The following is a 19,554-nucleotide window of genomic DNA, read 5'->3' as shown; positions in this document are numbered from 1 at the left end:
TGCTGGTGCCAAGGGGGCCAGAGCCCCAAGGTCTGATTTACAACAAGTGCAGCATTGAGCTCGGGTAAGGAAAATCTCAAAGGTGTGTGGAGGAGGGGGTGTTGTTTGTATTTGCAGCACTAGCAAAAAAGGAAGTTAAAATAGGCTCCAGTCTTGGTGCTCGCTGAAAACCCCGTGGGTTTAAACGGGGGGTTGTGATGCTGAAGCGAAGGGTGTTGCGGTACCCTCGTTCTGCACCCCAAAACTGAGCTCAGAGCAGTCCTGGGCCATCCATGTGGCTTCGTGGCAGCCCGGGTTTATTTTTGCTTCGTTCCCCACAGGATGTCCCCTTTCCCAGTGGTAAATGGGGGGTGGCATCGCCACGAACACCCCTAAACTGGGCAGTGGTTTGGGTGGGAAGCAGCAGGGACAAAGCCGCCTTCCCGCGGTGCCTCCGGGAGCCCCATCCCAGCGCTCCCCCAACCCTGTCCGAGGCTCCCCCGACCCCATCCCAGCGCTCCCCAGACCGCGGCTCCCCCGACCCCATCCCAGCACTTCCCCGATCCCATCCCAGCGCTCCCCGGACCGCGGCTCCCCCGACCCCGTCCCAGCGCTCCTCCGACCCCATTCGAGGCTCCCCCGACCCCGACCGCGGCTCCCCCGACCCCATCCGAAGCTTCCCCGACCCCATCCCAGCACTCCCCCGACCCCATCCGAGGCTCCCCCGACCCCGACCGCGGCTCCCCCGACCCCATCCGCGGCTCCCCCGACCGCGGCTCCCCCGGCCCCGACCGCGGCTCCCCCGACCCCTTCCGAGGCTCCCCCAACCCCATCCGAGCGCTCCCCCGACCCCACCCGCGGCTCCCCCGACCCCGTCCTCCCGTGGGGGTTTATCCCTTTATTTTTCCGCCTCCGTCAGCTCCAGCATCATCTCCGCATCCTGATCCGCGCCGGGAGGAGAGGGGAGGAGGCACCGGGCCGCGGGGGCTGGCGGGCGCAGCGGCGGCTCCTCCGCCCGGCCTCCCCTGCTCCCCTGCTCCCCTGGTCCCTCCGCCTGCTCGCTCACCATGCTGGATATTTTCATCCTGATGTTCTTTGCCATCATCGGCCTGGTGATCCTCTCCTACATCATCTACATGCTCTAGAGGGATGCGGGGAGGGGGGGAGATGCGGCATCCCCGCAGCATCGTCCAGGTGAGCCGGGTGCTCCTCGTCCCAACGGGGTGTCATTTTGGGGAAGAAACGTGTCCGGGGAGGGGGTGGACGGGGTTGTTTTGTTTGTAACGCTGTTGTCTTTGGCTGCTGCTCCCTCTGCCTGGCCGGGCTGACAGCACCGGCGCAGCTGTTTCCTGCTCGGGGTGCGAGGAGGGCAGGGGGGTTATTTTATATAAATCAGGGCACTTTGCCCACCAAAATGCACAGCGGTGATTGTGCGGGGTTGATCAGCCCCTTCCCCTTTGGAAAAGCTGCTTCTCCGCCGTTCAGAGAGCAGCAACGCGAACTGACGGCTTTTGTTCCCGTAAGGGAGAGAAATGAAACAGGGAGAAGCAAGAAGGGACCCTGGTTGCATCATTTAAAAGGGGTGGGGGGATCCCCCTCCCTCCACCAGCGCTGGGCCCAGCTCAGCATCTCCTTTCTCTTCCGCAGCCGCCGCCTGGTCCCTCGGAACCTTCTGGAAAAGCTTTGACCCCCCCCCGGAGCAACCGGCTGCCCGGCAAGGAGCAAACGGGGTCGGCACCGCGGGCAAAGGGACCTGGGGGCCAGGGACACGTCCCCCCGTTGTTCCCGGTGACGCATCCCTGGGATGGGGGGGGATGCGCTGGGTCCTGCCCCATGGGATGAACCCTCCCGAGGGCAGGCGCCGGGTTTAATTTTAGAAAGCGCTTCTATTTTTAATGAGAAATGTTTGGAGGGAATGGAATAAAGCGGGATGGCCCGGGAGAGCAAGAGTGCTGAGTCTGCGGGGGGGCAGCAAACCCCGATCCCATGGGGTGACACAGGGTGGGGAGCAAACCCCGATGCCATGGGGTGACACGGGGCTCCCTGTGAACCCCGAGAAGGACAAGAAATGGTCAAACCATGGCAAGACGCCCCCATGTCCCTTAGCACAAGGTGCTGCTGCTGCTCCGGGCTCCAAACCAGGCTCTCCCCAGCTTGGAGGGTCCCCAAATCCTCACCCGAGTCCCCAAATTCTCACTAAGGTCCCTGAACCCTCACCCAGGTCCCCAAATCCTCATCCAGGTTCCCAAATCCTCACTCAGGTCCTCAAACCCTCACCCAGGTCCCCAAATTGTCATTCAGGTCCCCGAACCTTCACCCAGGTCCCCAAATCATCATTCAGGTCCCTGAACCCTCACCCAGGTCCCCAAATTCTCATCCAGGTTCCCAAATCCTCCCTCAGGTCCCCAAACCCTCACCCAGGTCCCCAGATTATCATTCAGGTCCCTGAACCCTCACCCAGGTCCCCAAATCCTCACCCAGGTCCCCAGATCCTCACTCAGGTCCCCGAACCCTCACCCAGGTTCCCAAATCCTCACCCAGGTCCCCAAACCCTCACCCAGGTCCCCAAATTATCATTCAGGTCCCCAAATTGTCATTCAGGTCCCCAAATCCTCCCTCAGGTCCCTCTTGGGTGCTCAGCAAGGTCTCAGTTCATCTCAGCACATTAGAAAAAGGAACCTTTCCAATATGATGGAACTTTCTGTGGGATGGAAAGAACATTTCAGAGCTTAATTCACCCTGGTTTGAAAAGGTCTGGGGGGGTATTTGGGGCATCAGGAGGGTTTTTCCTGCCCTTGCACCTCAGTCATATGTGATGCTGTTTGATGCAACTTTCATCCTCCTAGAAGACTCAGTTTTCACATCCCTGGTCTCTCCCAGGTATATATATACATATATATTTTTAAGCAGTAAACACCTGAAATATCTGTAATGGGAAAAGCTGTTCATGTCCCATTAACACTGGGACCATCGCACGAGTGGGTGTGAGCGTGGGGTGCGTGGAATTGATCTATCGGGCTTTCAGAAGACGGTGATGCCAGAAAGAAGAGGAATTCCGGAGCCTGGGAACACTGGATGCAGTCGGTGAATGTTTGACACCGTGGGTAAAACTCCATCGAGAAACACAACGCGGGTGATTTTGCTCCCTGGGGTGTTGGTTCTTGGTGCCCCAGCACTGTGGCCACAGAAAAGCTTCTCCCTGCTCCACCACCAAATATAGTCGAAAAATCAGAAGCTTGAAATATTCTGGGAGGAATTTCCTGCAGCATAAGTCATGTTCTCTATAACCTCCGCTGCCTGAGTGGTGTCTGATGTCAACATCTGCAGTGATTGAGAGAGAGTGAGTAAGGAGGAATGCGTGGAATGGAAACTCAGCTGAGTGTGAGACCAGGAGCGGTGGTTTTCTCTCACTCCCCTCCCTTTGGGAACCGGTTGTGATGAGCAATGAGCCCTTCCTGAGCTGCACCCAGAGGGAAGGGGGAGCTGGGGCGGCGAGGGGATGTGCGGACGGACAGATGGACAGGGAGAGCTCTATGGTGGGGGGACATGGCGCTGGGCAGCTCAGATCGCAGTCAGCGGGCTCCAAAATGGGCTACGCTGGCACAGGGTGGGGATTTCACTTCTCATTTTGGGAGGGTTTTATCCACTCCCCACAACAGCAGCGGAAGAAAAATCACTGTATCTTGTCCCAGCTCCTCTGGCGCACGGTGCTCCCCGCTTGGGCATCGTTACCTAGCGGTCTTTAATTGCGAGAGGTGATCAGAGGGTAACACCGGAAAATAAGGCTGCAAGGCCAGGGTTTTGCCCAGTTCAAGCAAAACTGGTTTGGGACGCGCTGCTTTGGTGGCTTTGAGCTTCGACCCTTTGTGGGGGAACGTCCTCGTCTGGTGTGAATGCAAAAATGAACACCAAACACACTCTGGGCTGTTGTGCGTGTAAAGAAAAAGAGCGGTTAATAGTAATTAACAACACCACCACCATTTCACGCTTGGCAGCACCTAAAACTGGCGCTGCCGGAGGATCCAGCGCCGGCCGCGCTGACGTTTCGTCTCCGTCGCCGGGGAATCAAAGAGGCGACTCTTCCCGTGTCAGCACACAATGGTATCCCTTGTGCTGGCCAAATTGCTTGTGTCTGTGGCCACGGTTGACGAGCCGCTGGTGGAGCCACTTTGAGCCACCACGCACCAGAGAGCCGGCGGGTTGAGCCTCCGCTCCGGCGTTCCGGGTTCTGGCCACTCAGGTTATTTATCGGTGACAATTCCCGTGTGTGAGGGAGGGACGGTGACGATCCGGATTCCGCCTGTTTGTATTCGTGGCTGCGCCTCACTGCGTGTTTTGAGTTCATTAGCGATGATTTTGGAGGCGTTCGGGTCACTGACTCGATACCGGAGTCTTACACTTTGCTTCTTTGCAGCCGTAGCAATCTGTGGCGTTGCAGCGTGGGATTTGGGTTCATTAATGACCATTTTGGAGGTGGCTCACTGGCTCGATATCAGAGAGTCTTGCGTTTTGCTTTCTTCTTTTCAGAAATAAGATGTAATCGCAGGGGGTTTTATTGCAGCGTGGTTTTAAATCCAACCTTTACCAGGGGGGAAAAGGGGCCACAGGAGCAGCTGCAGCAGCCGCTCGTCCCGGGGACGCCGGTTTCCCCTCTGCCATCTGCCGGTGCCCCACAAAGATCCACAGCAAACCCACCCATGTTCCCAAACCCTGCCCGTCATTGTGCACCCAACAAATGTCACCAAGAGTCCTGACCATGCAGACTGCCAAGCGGATCCCTATCGAGCTTTCTCAGCTTGCGGCTGATGAAATAATTGGGGCCAGCTGGGATAAATTTGGACCGTTGAGCTGTTTTCACCACTTGAAAGCTGGTTTTCCAAGGTAAAACGTGGGTCCCAGCAGCTCAAACCTGGTCCTGGAGGAAGGCTGAGATGGTTGGGAAGTGATTTAGGTGGAGGAGGCAGCTCTTTAATAACATGGAGAAAACAGCCACGTTGTGAACAAGGCACAGGAACGTAAGTGCTTTTTATTTTGTGTTACAGATTTTTTCTTTTTTAAAGTAATAGAGCAGAAGATCAAAACCTTTTTGTAAGTAGCAAACATTTATATACTGCAGTGAAACAGTGATCTTAGCCCGTGTGCATTTAACGTGTCTTCAACTCGGCTAAGTCCTAGAAAGGCAAATACACTGGAACGGGTTGGTTAGGGGGCAGAGGGAGTTGATGTTTCCTCACCTGTAGTTTTTTTGGGGGAAGAAGGTTGCCTTGCTTGATCAAAGCAGTTAAACTGTGCTCTGGAATCGCCTCTTTCTGCTGAGCCTGTGTTACAATCTCTGGAGTGCTTCTATGGTAGATCTAAGGGTTCGTGAGAGAGACCCTGGCGAAGCGGGGAGGTGGAGCTGAGCTTCTCTGACCGTGTCCGTCTCCTTCTCCTCCGATTCCCAAGGGAAAACAAAACTAAAAGTTCAAAATGTCTTTGGTTCCGAGCTAAGATAACATTCTTCAATTTGTGTGCACGCATCGAATAGGAAACCATGTCGTTTTTATTGTGTCTGCAAACATCCACAGTGGGAAAAGAATGTGGTTTGTGCTCCCAGAGGAGGAAAAAGCACAGAACGCTGAGAGATCCCCCAAAACGTTCCGTGAGCTCGTGACGGTCGCACATTTACCTCACCGGCTTCTCCCGCTGGTGCTCCAGCTCTTACTGGGGTATAAATCGAAGCAATAACTGGACGCTGCTTTGCAAATGCTTAAAAAACAGAAATGGAAAAGTCCAGCAGGAGTAGAGGGAGGGTCTGTGAAATTCGGAGCATCAAACGCTGCTGCTTCTCATGGTCAGGTACAGAATTTCCTTATGGAAGTTGGCCTGTGCGTTGACGAGGTGGAACAAATTCAAAAAGCTGCTGTCCTCTTCGTCACGATCGCCTAACAGGGCAGAGAAACATTTTAAAATGATTAGTGAAACTAAATGACGCCTTTGAAGATAAATGTTGCTCCTTTGGCGTTGTCAGCAGAGGCTGAACCAGCAGCCTCCGCTGAGATTTATGAGGCACCGGCTCCCGCACCTGACGGCGGGACAGCTGGGAAATAACACAGGGGGCTCCCTCCAAAATTCCTTCGCCAGCTCATCCAAAGCCAGACAAGAACAATCGCACATTAAAACAAAAATCTGTTGGAGCTGAGCCGTTCATCTTTACAGCTCATCCCCATAATCAGTGCGGAGGTTTTATTGGGGCTGACGAGCTGTGGACAGGGAGCAACTGCAGCTCGTGGAGCTGAACAGGAAGCTGGTGTTTAGACTCGGTCTAAAAGGAGCTGGCGGGCTTACCGGAGAGCACGGCCTGCAGCGTGTCCATGATCAAGTGCGCGAAGGCGTTCTCCACGCACTGCAGGAAGTGGTTCCTCTCGCCGGGGGTGCTGAAAACCTTGCAGACCTTCTGCATCATCTTTACAGCCCAGTCCATGCAGTACAGGTCCTTCTCGCAGACCTGGCGCGCACAGGGAATGTTAGAAACGCACCTTTTATGACGAGCGCGGCAAGGTTAAGTCTTAGAATTAACTATTGGTTCTAATGCATCTTTTGCAGCCCGGCCTGGAAAATTCGGGTTTGTTCATAGAATCATAGAGTTGGAAGGGATCCATGAGGATGAGGGTTATGAGACACACAGGTTGTTCTCGCTGGCGTGTTAAGAGAGGAAATTCTCAACGTTTTAGTGGTGCCTCTCCCCAAGGAACAGGTTTACTACCTCGCAGAATCCGTGCTGGACGGGGCCCAGAGGGTGGAAAAGCACCGAGCCTCTTGCTGGATCTACTCCTGGTTGGTAGGAGTAGGTGGGGAAGGAGTTTTTTAAGCTTGAGGGAATAAATCTGGGAGTAAAGAGACCAATGGGCTGAGCCGCTCGGCTCAGGGTACTCACCAAGGCCAGGAAGACCACGAGCCTGGCCAGCTCCACGGCCCGGCCGTTCACGGCTTTGCTGGCCATGAACGTGAAGCAGATGTTGTTCCCGCTCAGGATAAGCAGCCGAGCGTTGTTCTCCATGAGCCACTCCCGGGGGACAACTTTGTCATAAAACAGAGAGAAACTTAGTGATCTTTGAACAAAAAGAAACAATGAAGTCATATATTCAGTTTTTACCAGCAGTACAGCTAGAGCTCTTTGTGAGAGCTCCGTGATACCATCTCACCCCAAACTATCTTTCAGCGTCGCTGTTAACGCTGTTCAGTAGAATTTTGGCTTGAACAAACAACATTATGTTCTCTGCTTACACAACTTGGACAAGGTTTCCTTAATCACGGCTTGACAAGACTTGAATTTTAAAGGTCTGTGTGGATTCTTAAAATATTTCACAATGGGGAAAGAGCTGGAATTTCGGAGCCTCACAAATCTGTCTTCTCCCTAGCTACCCAGTGTAATGACTTTTCCAGTGCTGCCACAGCTACTGTAAGGAATATCGCAGGGTTTATTCCCAGATCTGGAGGCCACGAGCACATAATCCCGTGGATTAATGACAAAGGCAAAGCCGCACCTGAGAGCTCATCCACGAGGCTGATCACGTCGTCTGCTGTCCATTCCCTCGCTTCTGTGTCGTACAGCAGTTTAATCGCGTCTGCCAGACCTTTCAGGCTGGTCTCATCTGTTGGTCCTTCTATCATTTTCTGCCAAACCACGTGTCCTGAGCAATATATTAATCACAACTGCTATTAAGTGACAAAATATACTTTTTATGAACAAGGAAGGTGCTAAAGTGGTTTTACAGCAGAGCTAGAGGAGGGGGATTCAGGTAACACAACTCAGTCTTTGCAACAGGATTCTTTTCTTCTCATTTCAGCAGCGACACTGATAGTTGCAGATTGATTCAAAGGGCAATTAACCCCCGCCCAGGTCTGATAATTAAGTGAGAAAGCATGCTTTTCTTTGGGGAAACAGCTGCTTCTTTGACATGCATTCGACCTAAGTCTGCCCTAAGCAGGGAGAAGAGCAGAGGTGCAATTTCCTCACTTGTATTGTGAAGAAATGTTTATATATATCGAAACTTGATATATACATATTTATATGCATATCTCCACATATTATTTATGTATTTTACGTATGTTGTTGAGGTCTGGTTAAGCTGAGCAATTTTTTCTCGACAATACAGCTCCATTTTACTCACGTAGAGCTTGGTTTTCAGAAATGCTACATCCCACAAGGAAATGTCATTCTCAGGGAACAACCATTGAAAATTAAGCCCCCCCTTCCCAACTACTCGCCATCGAGAGAGGACACCGGCCCAAAGATGATGTACAGCAGCCGAGCTTGGTTAACCATGGGCCACGGCTTTAAAATCCGAGTCAACCAAAAGGCAGAATCGCTTCGGTGAATCCAGTGGTTCAACAAGACGCTGCGACAGTACAACCTGATGCGCAGCTCCAGTTTTCGGGCGCTTCCTGGGGTGAAAGAATGGAGATATTACAAATCCATCAAGCTTCACACAATATAGACGATCACTTTGTGTTTTTCGTAGGAAGGAGGATTTTCTTAAAGCTGCTCAAGAACATCTAAGGTGATTTAATTAAATTTTGAGCTGTTACTTCCCAATTTTGGCTCTTTTGGATACGTTGCGCTAATTCAGGCCGCGGAATCTATCGCTGACCCATCTGCTGCCCACAGCAGCTCCTGCGTGTCTTGAGGGACTCTCAGCTCCGTGGTTTGGTTTTCTTTTGTTTGGCCTTGGTACGTGGAAACGGGAGGAAGTGTGGACGTGGCTGCGTGTGAAGGGTTGCACAGAAACACCCCGTCTGTGCTGGGTGACGTGAGAACTCCTCGAGGGGCGTGCGCCACGTTTTACCGCATCGCTTTATTTCTGCGTTGATTACAGCAGGAAAGATTCAAGTCCATTATAGCGTTTGGGTATATGCACAATTTACACATGGGTTTGATAATGGAAGGATTAAAAGAAAACCCTAAATGCCTCTCAAGACAACTCTCTCCACTACAGAATAGATGTCAAAGAGAAAAGGACTTTTAGTGAAGAAAAAATAGCTGTATTTATCTATGCAAAGGGCAAATATTTGCTTTAAGTGCCCGCTTTCTGTGTAATATTAAAGCTAATGGAGCGGACACGAGAGTCGGGAAAGGTTTGGTGCTGCAAGGCTTAGCAGAGCTAAAACATTCTCTATTCGAGCCACATTTTGTTTGCAGTAATCAAGATCCATCTTCTGACTCCTCCAGGATAGTGCGCTTTGATTTTGTGGGGTTTTTGCTCTGGTGATTACCTGGTTTGCTGCTGACCACTATCTGCACTTTACGGGGTAAATTGCTGAGCTCGCAGAGGAAGTTGAACACGCGGTGACACTCCAGTTCATCCCAGCCTGCTGTTAGGATCTGAAGATCACAAAAGAAAGGGGGTAAAAATTAATAGGTTGAGCCATAGATGTAGATCACAATGCAGTAAATAAGCTGTAGATTGCTGAACCAATTCATTTGACACTGACTTTTATTATTATGACTTTTAAGCTGCCATGAGCTAACACTAATATTCTGGCATATGATGTGAACAGCCATTTACTTCTAAACTAAACCACCTCTGCTCTTGATTTGTGAGTCTGAAGCTGTGTAATGAAAAGCTCCCCTTCTCCCATGTCTTTCAACAGCCAGAAAGGAAATTCAGAGAGCTGTGTGAATAAATATCCCCACACACACACACCCTAAGCCTCAAAAGCATCTTATACTTCTAAATATCTTGCAAAATCACAGATTAATTTAGGAAACTACCTTAATTTGTTTAATATTTGTAATACTTGCCTTCTCTCCATAAAGATACTGTACCTGTAGAAACATCCCATAGCACTGTAACCCTAAACAGTGCAGAGGCCTCGGGCAGCCAATAAGTTTGAAACAGGAAATCTGCAAGTGCAAAACACGAGTAATTTATCTTAATTGACCATAAGTTGATTATTGTGATTGAAAAGTCTCTGTACTACTTGCGTGCATCGATAGTGATCAGAGAGATTCAAATGATTCCCTTTCCTTATTGTGGAACGAAACGAGTTATAGGAGCTGTGTTATGGCTTAGTATTGAGTTCAAAACTGTGGTCAAATGGATGTGCAAAAGGTCCCTAAGAAGAGCAATTCTCTTTTCAGGAGAGTAAAATTTCTGTGCTCTTCCACTGAGCAGTTTCTGATAGTCCACAAAATGAGGAAAAATTGGAAACCACTGATGGTGACAAATGAAATCTCAGCAGAGCAACCTTGTGTTCAACATGCTGGCTTAGGCTTTTCTATCGTCATTGAAAAGAGACTGATTTCAAATCAATCAATTCCTTACCCAGGAGTAATAAATGCAGCAAAGGGACAGCAAAAGGCATAATTCAAGTAGCAGTTCTAGAAACGGTGGCGCGAGTGCCAGGGACGAGTCCAAGTGGCAGCGAAAGGAACGTGAACTTACTTCGGAGAGAACCTTGTGCATGTACTTGAGCCTGTCTTTGGTGGGCAGCAGGAGCGTGCATCTCTTAAACAGCAATCCTGGGAAGAAAACAGATGCGTACATGACGATGAGCGTACATATGTGGCACAGTTATGGCTGTTAAAAATACTGGAAACCAATGTTCTCTGTTGCACCTCTGTTAACAGCACCCTGGGGTGCGCTGGTTTTCTCCTGACATCATAGAAAGCTGAGCTTCCAACATTTTCTCAAGAAAGCCACATGCTCTATAAAGAAAACGCTCTGAACTGCGTTAACGTAAAACATAGCGAAGCAGTAAAATGATTTTCCTATACAGAACTGAGATGGGAAGACAAACAAAACCAACAACTTCTTTTTTCCCCGCCAGAATTGTCAGTCTCCTCTGAAATGCATAGTTCTCCGCTCTCAAAAAGTGCTTTATGCATTTGCTGTGGTTCTAACTTGACTCTTCCCTTCTTTACAAGAGCGTTAGTGTTTCCACATGGCAGAGAGAATTTATTCTTCGGCTTAGGACAGGGTTCAAAGCTCAGTCAGGGCAATTTTGTGTTGATTGGACTTTGGAGGGTCCAAGCGAAGAACAGTTGAGGGTGTTAAGACAGCGCGGCTGCAAATCAGAATCCAGCCACCAATATGGGGAAAAATTACGTTGGGTAGAAAGGTTTGAGTAAAAGCTATTGCTCCTGGTTTGGTACAGGAAACCCCCTGCACAGAAGGGCAGTGCTGTGATTATTTATAGTTCAAGTCCATGTTAAACAATGGAATTCTGAGCCCATCACAAGGACTGGAAGGTTTTACCATGACCGCAGCCCTCTGGGTTTCAGTGAGGTTTATGTCACGTGCAGACGCGGTTTGGGGTCTCTGAATGGGAATGAATTTTTCCCACTGAGTCCGGTCTTTCCTGCTGTAAAGTAAATATTGATTTTGCAACTGACCTCTTAACAGAAACGTTCTCCTGAGCCTTCCGCTGCTGACACAGATATTGCCAATGATCCTTATATTTTGAATATCTCGTGGGTTTACTACCAGGCCTGTGATAGCGATGGCTTCACGCTTACATTTAAGTGACAATTTGCTATTTATATGCCATTACTACAAAGCCCAAACTAATTTTGATTTTTTTTTTATTTTTTAAAGAATTGCGGGGTTTCGGGTTTCACTTTAAAAATAAAACACTAAGATTATTTTAAGATACCTCAAAACCTACATGGATTGCTTACAACAGGAGGTCTTTGGTCTAAATGACTTTAACAGAGTTCCTTTACCTTGTGTATGCCTTTATTTAATGTCTTAAGTTCAAATCATACTTGTAATTCTGCAGCTAACCGGGGTATCATTTTATTTCTTTTTCAAGCATACATTTAAAAAAAAAAATCAGCTAGGTGACAGTAAATTAATATGGATCAAATTAGGATGTAATTTGGTGACTTACAGAGCCATCTGGATCCTCACAAGTCTGTGGGATCAGACAGGATCCATCCCAGGGTGATGAGGGAGCAGAAGAGCTCGCCAAGCCGCTCTCCATCATCCTCCAACAGTCCTGGCTCACTGGGGAGGTCCCATAGGGTTGGAAATTGGTGAATGTTACCCCAACCCACAAAAAGGGTTGCAAAGCTGACCCTGGGAGCTCCAGGCCTGTCAGCCTGACCTCGGTGCCTGGCAGGGTTATGGAGCAGATCATCCTGAATGCAATCACACAGCACCTTCAGGATGGACAAGGGATCAGACCCAGCCAGCAGGAGGGTTCTGCAGAGGGATCTGGATAGACAGGAAAAATTGGCCGATTCCAATGGGATGAAGTTCAACAAGGCCAAGTGGCGGGTCCTGCACTTTGGCCACAACAACCCCCTGCAGTGCTCCAGGCTGGCACAGAGTGGCTGGAGAGCAGTCAGGCAGAAAGGGACCTGGGGGGACTGATGGACAGGAAGCTCAACATGAGCCAACAGTGTGCCCAGGTGGCCAAGAAGGCCAATGGTGTCCTGTCCTGTATCCAAAATAGCGGGGTCAGCATGACAAGGGCAGTGATCCTTCCCCTGTACTCTGCATTGGGGAGGCCACATCTGGAGTATTGTGTTCAGTTCTGGGCCCCTCAGGTCAGGAAAGGGATTGAAGTGCTGGAGCGGGTCCAGAGAAGAGCAACAAGACTGGGGAAGGGACTTGAACACAAGCCCTGTGGGGAGAGGCTGAGGGAGCTGGGCCTGTTTAGTCTGGAGAAGAGGAGGCTTAGAGGTGAGCTCAGCACTCTCTAGAACGACCTGAAGGGCAGTTCTAGCCAGGGGGTATTGGGCTCTTCTCCCAGGCAGTCAGCAATAGGACAAGGGGGCATGGGCTTCAACTCTGCCAGGGGAAATTGAGGCTGGAGATTAGGAAGAAATTCCATACAGAGAGAGTGGTCAGCATTGGAATGGCTGCCCAGGGAGGTGCTGGACTCACCGGCCCTGGAGGTTGTTAAACTGAGATTGGCCATGGCACTTAGTGCCACGATCTGGTCAATGGACTGGAGTTGGACCAAGGGTTGGACTGGATGATCTCTGAGGGCTTTTCCAATCCAGTTGATTCTGTGATTTGTTTCTCTGATAGAACAACACTGACAGTGGGTGGCTGAAGAAAACGTTCAGTGTTCAAGATGCGCAAGAAGGAATGCTTCATTTCTGAGAGGCTGAATGAATTACAATCGATGTGTTTTAAAAATTAGCGGCAGAGTTAAAAAGCAACCAATTTTGAATTTGAGGCTGCACAGCACTTCTCATCACCATCGAACCCACATTAGTTTGATCTAGATTCCTATTACCTTATGCTAAAAGAGGTCTGAGCAAAAATGGGCTTGGTTAGCACACAATAGACCACGGCAGCAAAAGTTCAAACATTTTCACATTGCCTTGAAGCTGAGAGTGAGAGGAAAATGTGGTTTTCCTCCCATTTCAGTCTTTGCTACAAAGCTGCCAAGGAGAATGCTACTCAGCAACTGTGATAACACTTTTGTGATGGGCACTATTTATTTTCCAAGAAGCGGAACACAATCTGCGACTCGTCCCGAGCAGGCTTTCCGATGGCAGCTCTTGGCCGTCACTGCAGAATTAGGCTGAGTTTAAGTGCTGCGGCTACATTTCCCAGACTGAGGAATGCGAACTACTCCAAAGCGACACGCGAAGGCGGCCGGAGCAGCCAAATTCCTGCAGCTCGTGTGGGGCCTGGGGAGGCTCGGTTTCTGCTGCGCTTTCCAGCGGTGGCGTCCAAACACATTGAATTTGGAAACACCTACTCCTGAGAGCTGATCCTCTGCCCAGCCCCTGCTTGGCGTTTAATAGGAAAAAAATAAACACAGAGGAGGCAGAACATACATTATTTTTTCCATAACTTAGAGGGTTTGGAATTATTTCAGGTAATTCCTCCCTCCTCCTCCTTCTGGTTAATGGTTTGGGGAGGAACTTCCCTCTGGAGCTGCACAAAAGATTTGGGCTGTATCCTCAGCATTTTACATAGAAGAAACCTTTTGAGCTTGGTTCTCCTCTAATTGTTAGTATGTGCATTAAAAGATCACCTAGAGACTTGTAGTGCTCTAAAATACAGGATCCCTCTCTCTTGCCAGGTGGCTCCTGGTTGTGAAAGTCTTGCAGTAAGAGCCTTCGGTTTCCTGATGGGGTTGAGATGTAATTAATGAGGCGGTTGCTGATGGTTTTCGACACCATGCTCAGCATGCTGATATCCTTCACTGCAAAGGCAAAACCCAGGACCCTTGTCAACCTTTACCGCAAGAAAAATGCTGATCGCTAGTCAATAACTTCACCTGACTTCAAAAATAGGCCAAGAAATAAGATTCACAAGTAAAGCAATTTAATTACTGTTTACTTCTTGTGCCAACAGGCTGTAGTAATTAGAAATGCATAGACCTAAGGAATACTTTTCATGCATAATAGGCAAAAAACACTTCAATTAGTTTGTAATTATAATTTAAATTTTGGTCATTTGCTTCTTCATACATAAAAGCTGAAAGTTTAGAGAATAAGTCACATAAAATGACTTCAAGTAGCTAAAAGTTAAGCATTTTGAATAATAATGGCATTTTCTGCATGGAAAACTTTTCTGGTAGTTTTCAAAAATTGGAATTAATACGGTTCTTGTTGTATTCTCACCTGGCAGATAATTCAACACCATTTGAAAGATCTCTAGCGGGAGGGTTTGAAAATACCCAAGTGTGGACGGAGACTGGGGATCGGTGTCCAAGGTGTTGCTGCGGCGTCTGCAGCGGCGGCCGCTGCGCTGTGATTTCGGTTTGGGAGCCGGGGCGTAGCCAGGCCCTGCGGTGGACGTCATCGCTCTGTTAGCCCCCTCAATTCAACCTGCAAGGAAAAGACAAAAGTCCTGTTTTCAGAGGAGGAAAATAGTGCAGCCGAACCTGGGCAAAGGGGAAATCGCTACTGTAGACACAGCAATGGAGTCTGAACGTTAATCCTATGAAAGGACAGGATTTTTGTTTTAATTTAGTGCCATGACATGCGATTTATTAAATACCAGCTGAATGGAGTATTCAGCTGGTCATAGAGGAGGAAAAAAGCTCTGGAGGACATCATATGAGATGGGAAAGTTGGGAAGATAGAAACTCTTGAGGAAGTAGATCCAATGGTACAATCTACAGTAATTAACCTTCTCTTACCTTCTTACACTAATTATTCAACAAAAAAGTTATAGAGATGTCATTGGAATCATTTTCCTATGATGTGATTCCTTTACAGTGATAACTACTTATACACGTTTGCATACGACCAAAAAGAGAGATTAACAAAGTGATGCTTCAAACCATTTTTTCCTCCAGCATTTAGGTCAATACATGGCTTAATTTCATATAATGACTACATGGGTGAGATGCAAAGAAATGATACAGTATTGCTATCTAAAACATACCCAGTGACCCAGGCAAAGCCGAGTTGATGAGGGTCTGTAAAGTAATGAGTTTTAAAGGATCAATAAATACGTTCTTTTGATTTGCCCTCTGGTTCCTGAGTCTCTAGAGCAGGGACAATTCACATTGTCAGGCGACAATGAGAGTTAGTGACTCGTTACCTCTATTTTGAACTGAGATTTTTCAGACTATTTCTCGATTCCAGCAGCTGAGGCTTCAGGGAAATTGGCAAAGCAAACGAGTGCTGCAGGATAATTACAAGAGCTGGCAGTAACAGAACTGGAGCCCGTCCAAGCTGCAGAGCAACATCCCAGTTACCATCAGTGGGAAATACGCTCACAGAATAGACCCCATTGTTTCAAAGATTAAAAATTTACAAAAATTACAGAAAACAAGTTCCAAACATCTTTCATATTTATCAGGAAAGCACGCAAGCCAGACCTTTCTAATATGCCACTGAGCAAAATGACCCCGTCCACAATGGGAGCACTGTTTGTGCCGACAGCCGAAAGAATATGGGGCATTTCATGAAAAGTGTTACAAATGGGTTTGGCTGACTCGAGCTTGTGCGCTGCATAGAGTTCGCATTGTCTGCTTAAGGAAGTTCTACTTCACTGGGAGCATTTTTAATTTAGGTACGGTATAATTCTAGCTGGCTAAAGGAGCTTGTAGTTTAAACCTTCACAAGGCCCCTGAGCAAGCGTAGCTGCTCCGAAAATTCACGGTTTATTAGGCTTTTATAGTGTTAAAGCGTGAGGCAGAAAATTGATGTCGCACCTTTAAGAACAATCGAGAAACCACCTATAGATAAACATACGGCTACATGGGAAAAAAAAAATGTTTATGTTCTAAAAGCGAAGTCAGCAAAGTCTGGAGTCAGTGGAAATTTTAGACGTGTGACTGTGGATTCAACACAACTCGAATTCCTTGTGTGTGATACACACAGCAGCTCCGCTCCTTTTTATGAACACCCAGCTTGGTTCGAGAGGGGCTAAATCTGATGCGTATTTCTGATTCGTGCTTTAGAAATAAAGTTGCAATGCTATGATACTTTCTTTTCCTCCCCCTCTCCCCTTGCTGTCTTTAGCAGGACGGTACCCTAAGGATTTATGGTTTCTTTAAGCGTTTTTTGGAAAATCTTACCTTGGGTCTGCAATTGTGTTATATAGAAAATACTTTGCCACGGGGGAGGTTTTCAGACACACTCAGCCAATTCTGGCCTTTTCCTATTCAACTTGGTTGAAGCTGAATTGACTACCGCTATTTGAATTTAGAGCAGAGCTAGATAAAGATTAATGCAAATAAAACTGAGTACAAGCAGCAAGGTTCGAAGCCAAAGCTTAGGGACTTTACTGAAAGCTCCCATTTGTTTCCTCTTTGACTTAACGTGGTTTTTATTTCTCAGGGAGTTGAGCCAGAGCCGGGCAATGGTCTGTGCATCTCCATCTGCTGCTGGGATACCGCTTGTTTAGAGAACTGCTTAATCCACACTGGAAAATTGAAAGGTAAACGTTAAATATTTAACAAGCTAAACTCATAACATTAACCAAGAAGGGTCATCTTATTTGTTGCTATAAGCTAATTTGTTTACAAGGCAGAAAGATCAACTTTCAACCCCCTCTAGGAAGTTTCTTGCCCTTAAGCAGTCGCTAAACTCCCGCTAATGGATGCACTTTTGTCCTGATATTTCTCCCAGCTCTGTTTTAGCATTTGGCAAACATTTATTGCAAAAGGTTGTTTACTTTGGAGATTGGTTTGGAACATTTCCGTTTGCCTGCCTCATCACACCGAGCACAAAACCTATTGCTTCGAATATTAACTCAACAGGGTTTCTTTCTTTATGTTCCCCCCCCCCCCCATTTTTCTCTTTATTTGTCAGCACAAATAAAACCGTAAAAGTGAGGGATAACAAACCTCAGAGCACCAAGTGCAGCCGTGGAGTTACATTAGTACTTGTTACACCGGCCTACACCAACAATTTACAAAACCCGTATTTTTATTGATGCTAAAGTTTCTACATCAGCTTGGTAGCGCAGACTAGTGCCGTAAACATCTAAATTGGCGAATAACTGGGAATAGAAAGCAAATCTCAGGGAACCCTGACCCCGCTGCTGGTGGTGACGGGGATTTTTTGTTGTGAGGGAAAAGGCTGCTTGAGGGTCCGGTTGGAGGGAAAACATCAACATCTGCTTTTATTTTCCTCAGGTTTCGTGGGTTTGCTCCTGAGACCGCGATATTTGAGGGAGTGGGTTATATTTTGCCTTTTACCTGTGCTTTTGGGTCGGGTTTAGCCGGGCTGTGACAGAACTTTAGGCCGAATGACCAGCCAGGCCGCGTTCTCCTCCACCCTCCGGCCCCGTCCCTCACAGCAAGAACAAAATTGGGGAGCTGCACCCCCAAATCTACACACAGGGGATGGAGGAGGTCTCGCAGTCGGTGCCTACTTACAGACGACACCTTTTGAGCTCTGTTTTACCTCAGGGAAATCACCAGGCTCCCTCTGAGGGAGCAGCAGAGGAATGGGGGGTGCGGGGTGAGCAGGCCCTGCTGCCTCCAGTGAGCACGGTGCCACTGTCCCTGAGGGGAAAATAAGAGGAAAAATATATATTTAAAATTATTATTATTTAAAATTAACTTTTTAAAGCATGGTTTCGGTCAAAGCTCACTACCTACTGGGGCTAGAAGAGTGGGGTCTGTGCATAGTAGTGTAGACAGGCACACCTTGTGTGTTCTACTCGGGAGCAGGAATGTTTGCAAAGAGGGAAGAAAACCCAGTTCAGTTTCAGGGCGGTGGTTGTCGTGGGGCTGGTGGTGGTCGTGCACCTGCTGGGGGGAAGAAATCACTACAGGCAACAGAGGTGTTTTATCCCAGGAGTGTTTTATTGGTATCGTTAATAATTCCGCGCCACTCCGCGGGTTTTGCGCCGGTTTGTTTGTCACATTTGCTTTCCCGCCTTTTCGCCCGCTGCCCCTTTCAGCGCGGGGAGGGCGGGAACGGGAGGCGGGGCCTCGCACACGGCTCTCCCGCCCCATTGGCTCCGCCCCCTTCATGAATAATTAATTAGTGCCCGCCCTCGCGGAAAGCGCGGTCCAGCCTGTCACGTTGTCAACGTTGCTCCGCCCCCTCATGAATAATTAACTCTGTTCGGTCTCCATTTCGGAGCGAGGCGGGTGAGCGGTGGTTTAGCGTTCAAACCGCGGATCCCCGGGCGGTGCTGGGCCCCTCACGCCCAGAAACCCCTTGAGGTGCTGCAGCGAGTTGAGAGAAGGGAACGGAGCTGGGGAAGGGCCTGGAGCACAAGTGTGATGGGAGCGGCTGAGAGACCTGGGGGGTTCTGCAAGGAAACGGCCTGAAGTTGTGCTGGGGAGGTTGAGGTTGGATCTGGGGAACAGTTTCTCCCCTAAAGGGCTGTGGGGCATTGGAACAGGCTGCCCAGGGCAGTGCTGGAGTCACCATCCCTGGAGGGTTGGACAGACGGACATGAGGGTCTCAGGGACACGGGGCAGCGCCAGGGGTGGGTTATGGTTGGACTCCGTGATCTTGAGGGGCTTTTCCAGCCAAAACGCTTCTATGACTCAATTTGCTGAGGAAAAACGTGTCCCCAAGCGATGACACCAGGCCCTGGCGATGCAGGGGACTCTGGCACCGTGATGCTGCAGGACCAGCCCACACGGGACCGTGACCACCTGCAAATCCATTACCGTGAAATCACGCTGCTCCGTGGTGCCGCAATCGCAGGGAAACCGCGGCAGGCCGCCGTTCTTTGTGTTCGCTAATTAACTCTATTTTAAAATCACTTCATTTTTAGGAATTCTGAAGCGGCTGACTGTAAATAACTCATTCTCTTGGGGGTAATAACGCAACCCTGGGGAGAGGCTGTTGTGCTGCTCCAAAGGCAGCTCCCATACGATGGCAGCAAAGCGCTGCCTCTGCTTTAAAGGACTTTGCCCTGGTAGTTTCTCATCCCCAAAGAGAGTTGGTTTGTTGGTTTGTTCGGTTGTTTTCTGGAGCTTTATTGAAGGAAGAGCTTTTTTCAGCGAAACAGAAGCAAAGCAGAGAGCAACCCCGAACATAACGCTACGGCGTCGTCTGTTGAGTGCTGTTTAAGTGACAAGAACAGCGAGAACACCGTGACGGTGCCACCATCATCACAGTATTTTTCTGAAAAGGTAAATTAGACAAGTGCAGAAATCACACACTTTTAAGACATTTCTGTGCCGTCTGGCTGTACA

General features: G+C 48.8%; 1 protein-coding gene and 2 long non-coding RNA genes across 7 annotated transcripts in view; 2 read left to right on the top strand and 1 right to left on the bottom strand.

Annotated features, from left to right (window-relative positions):
• Positions 1 to 610: 610 nt before the first annotated feature.
• LOC139829608 (uncharacterized) lies at positions 611 to 1,920 on the top strand. Its single transcript, XR_011742181.1, has 2 exons — positions 611 to 1,173; positions 1,627 to 1,920. It is a non-coding gene; the product is annotated as an uncharacterized lncRNA (long non-coding RNA).
• A 3,075-nt stretch (positions 1,921 to 4,995) lies between these two features.
• On the bottom strand, positions 4,996 to 16,576 carry FBXO47 (F-box protein 47). Its single transcript, XM_065856429.2, has 11 exons — positions 16,465 to 16,576; positions 14,555 to 14,761; positions 13,963 to 14,133; positions 10,407 to 10,483; positions 9,788 to 9,865; positions 9,235 to 9,343; positions 8,230 to 8,406; positions 7,506 to 7,652; positions 6,896 to 7,038; positions 6,307 to 6,466; positions 4,996 to 5,903 (listed from the first exon to the last, which is right to left on the bottom strand). Exons 2-11 carry the CDS (start codon positions 14,733 to 14,735, stop codon positions 5,791 to 5,793), a joined length of 1,356 nt encoding a protein of 451 aa, XP_065712501.1. The 5' UTR covers positions 14,736 to 14,761; positions 16,465 to 16,576; the 3' UTR covers positions 4,996 to 5,790.
• LOC136111994 (uncharacterized) overlaps positions 16,111 to 19,554 on the top strand; it is a 15,467-nt gene continuing 12,023 nt past the window's right edge. For 4 of the 5 annotated variants that reach the window (XR_010652787.2, XR_010652788.2, XR_011742184.1 and 1 more), the window contains exon 1: positions 18,478 to 19,491. This is a non-coding gene — a long non-coding RNA (uncharacterized lncRNA). Of the gene's footprint in view, positions 16,827 to 18,477; positions 19,492 to 19,554 lie in introns of those variants that run through there. The other variant, XR_011742183.1, reaches the window with a different exon arrangement.

Source organism: Patagioenas fasciata, chromosome 22 (genome assembly GCF_037038585.1).
Source record: "Patagioenas fasciata isolate bPatFas1 chromosome 22, bPatFas1.hap1, whole genome shotgun sequence".
Classification (NCBI taxonomy): domain Eukaryota; kingdom Metazoa; phylum Chordata; class Aves; order Columbiformes; family Columbidae; genus Patagioenas; species Patagioenas fasciata.
Note: the sequence above shows the minus strand (reverse complement) of the source record. Positions and strands in the feature narration are given on the sequence as shown.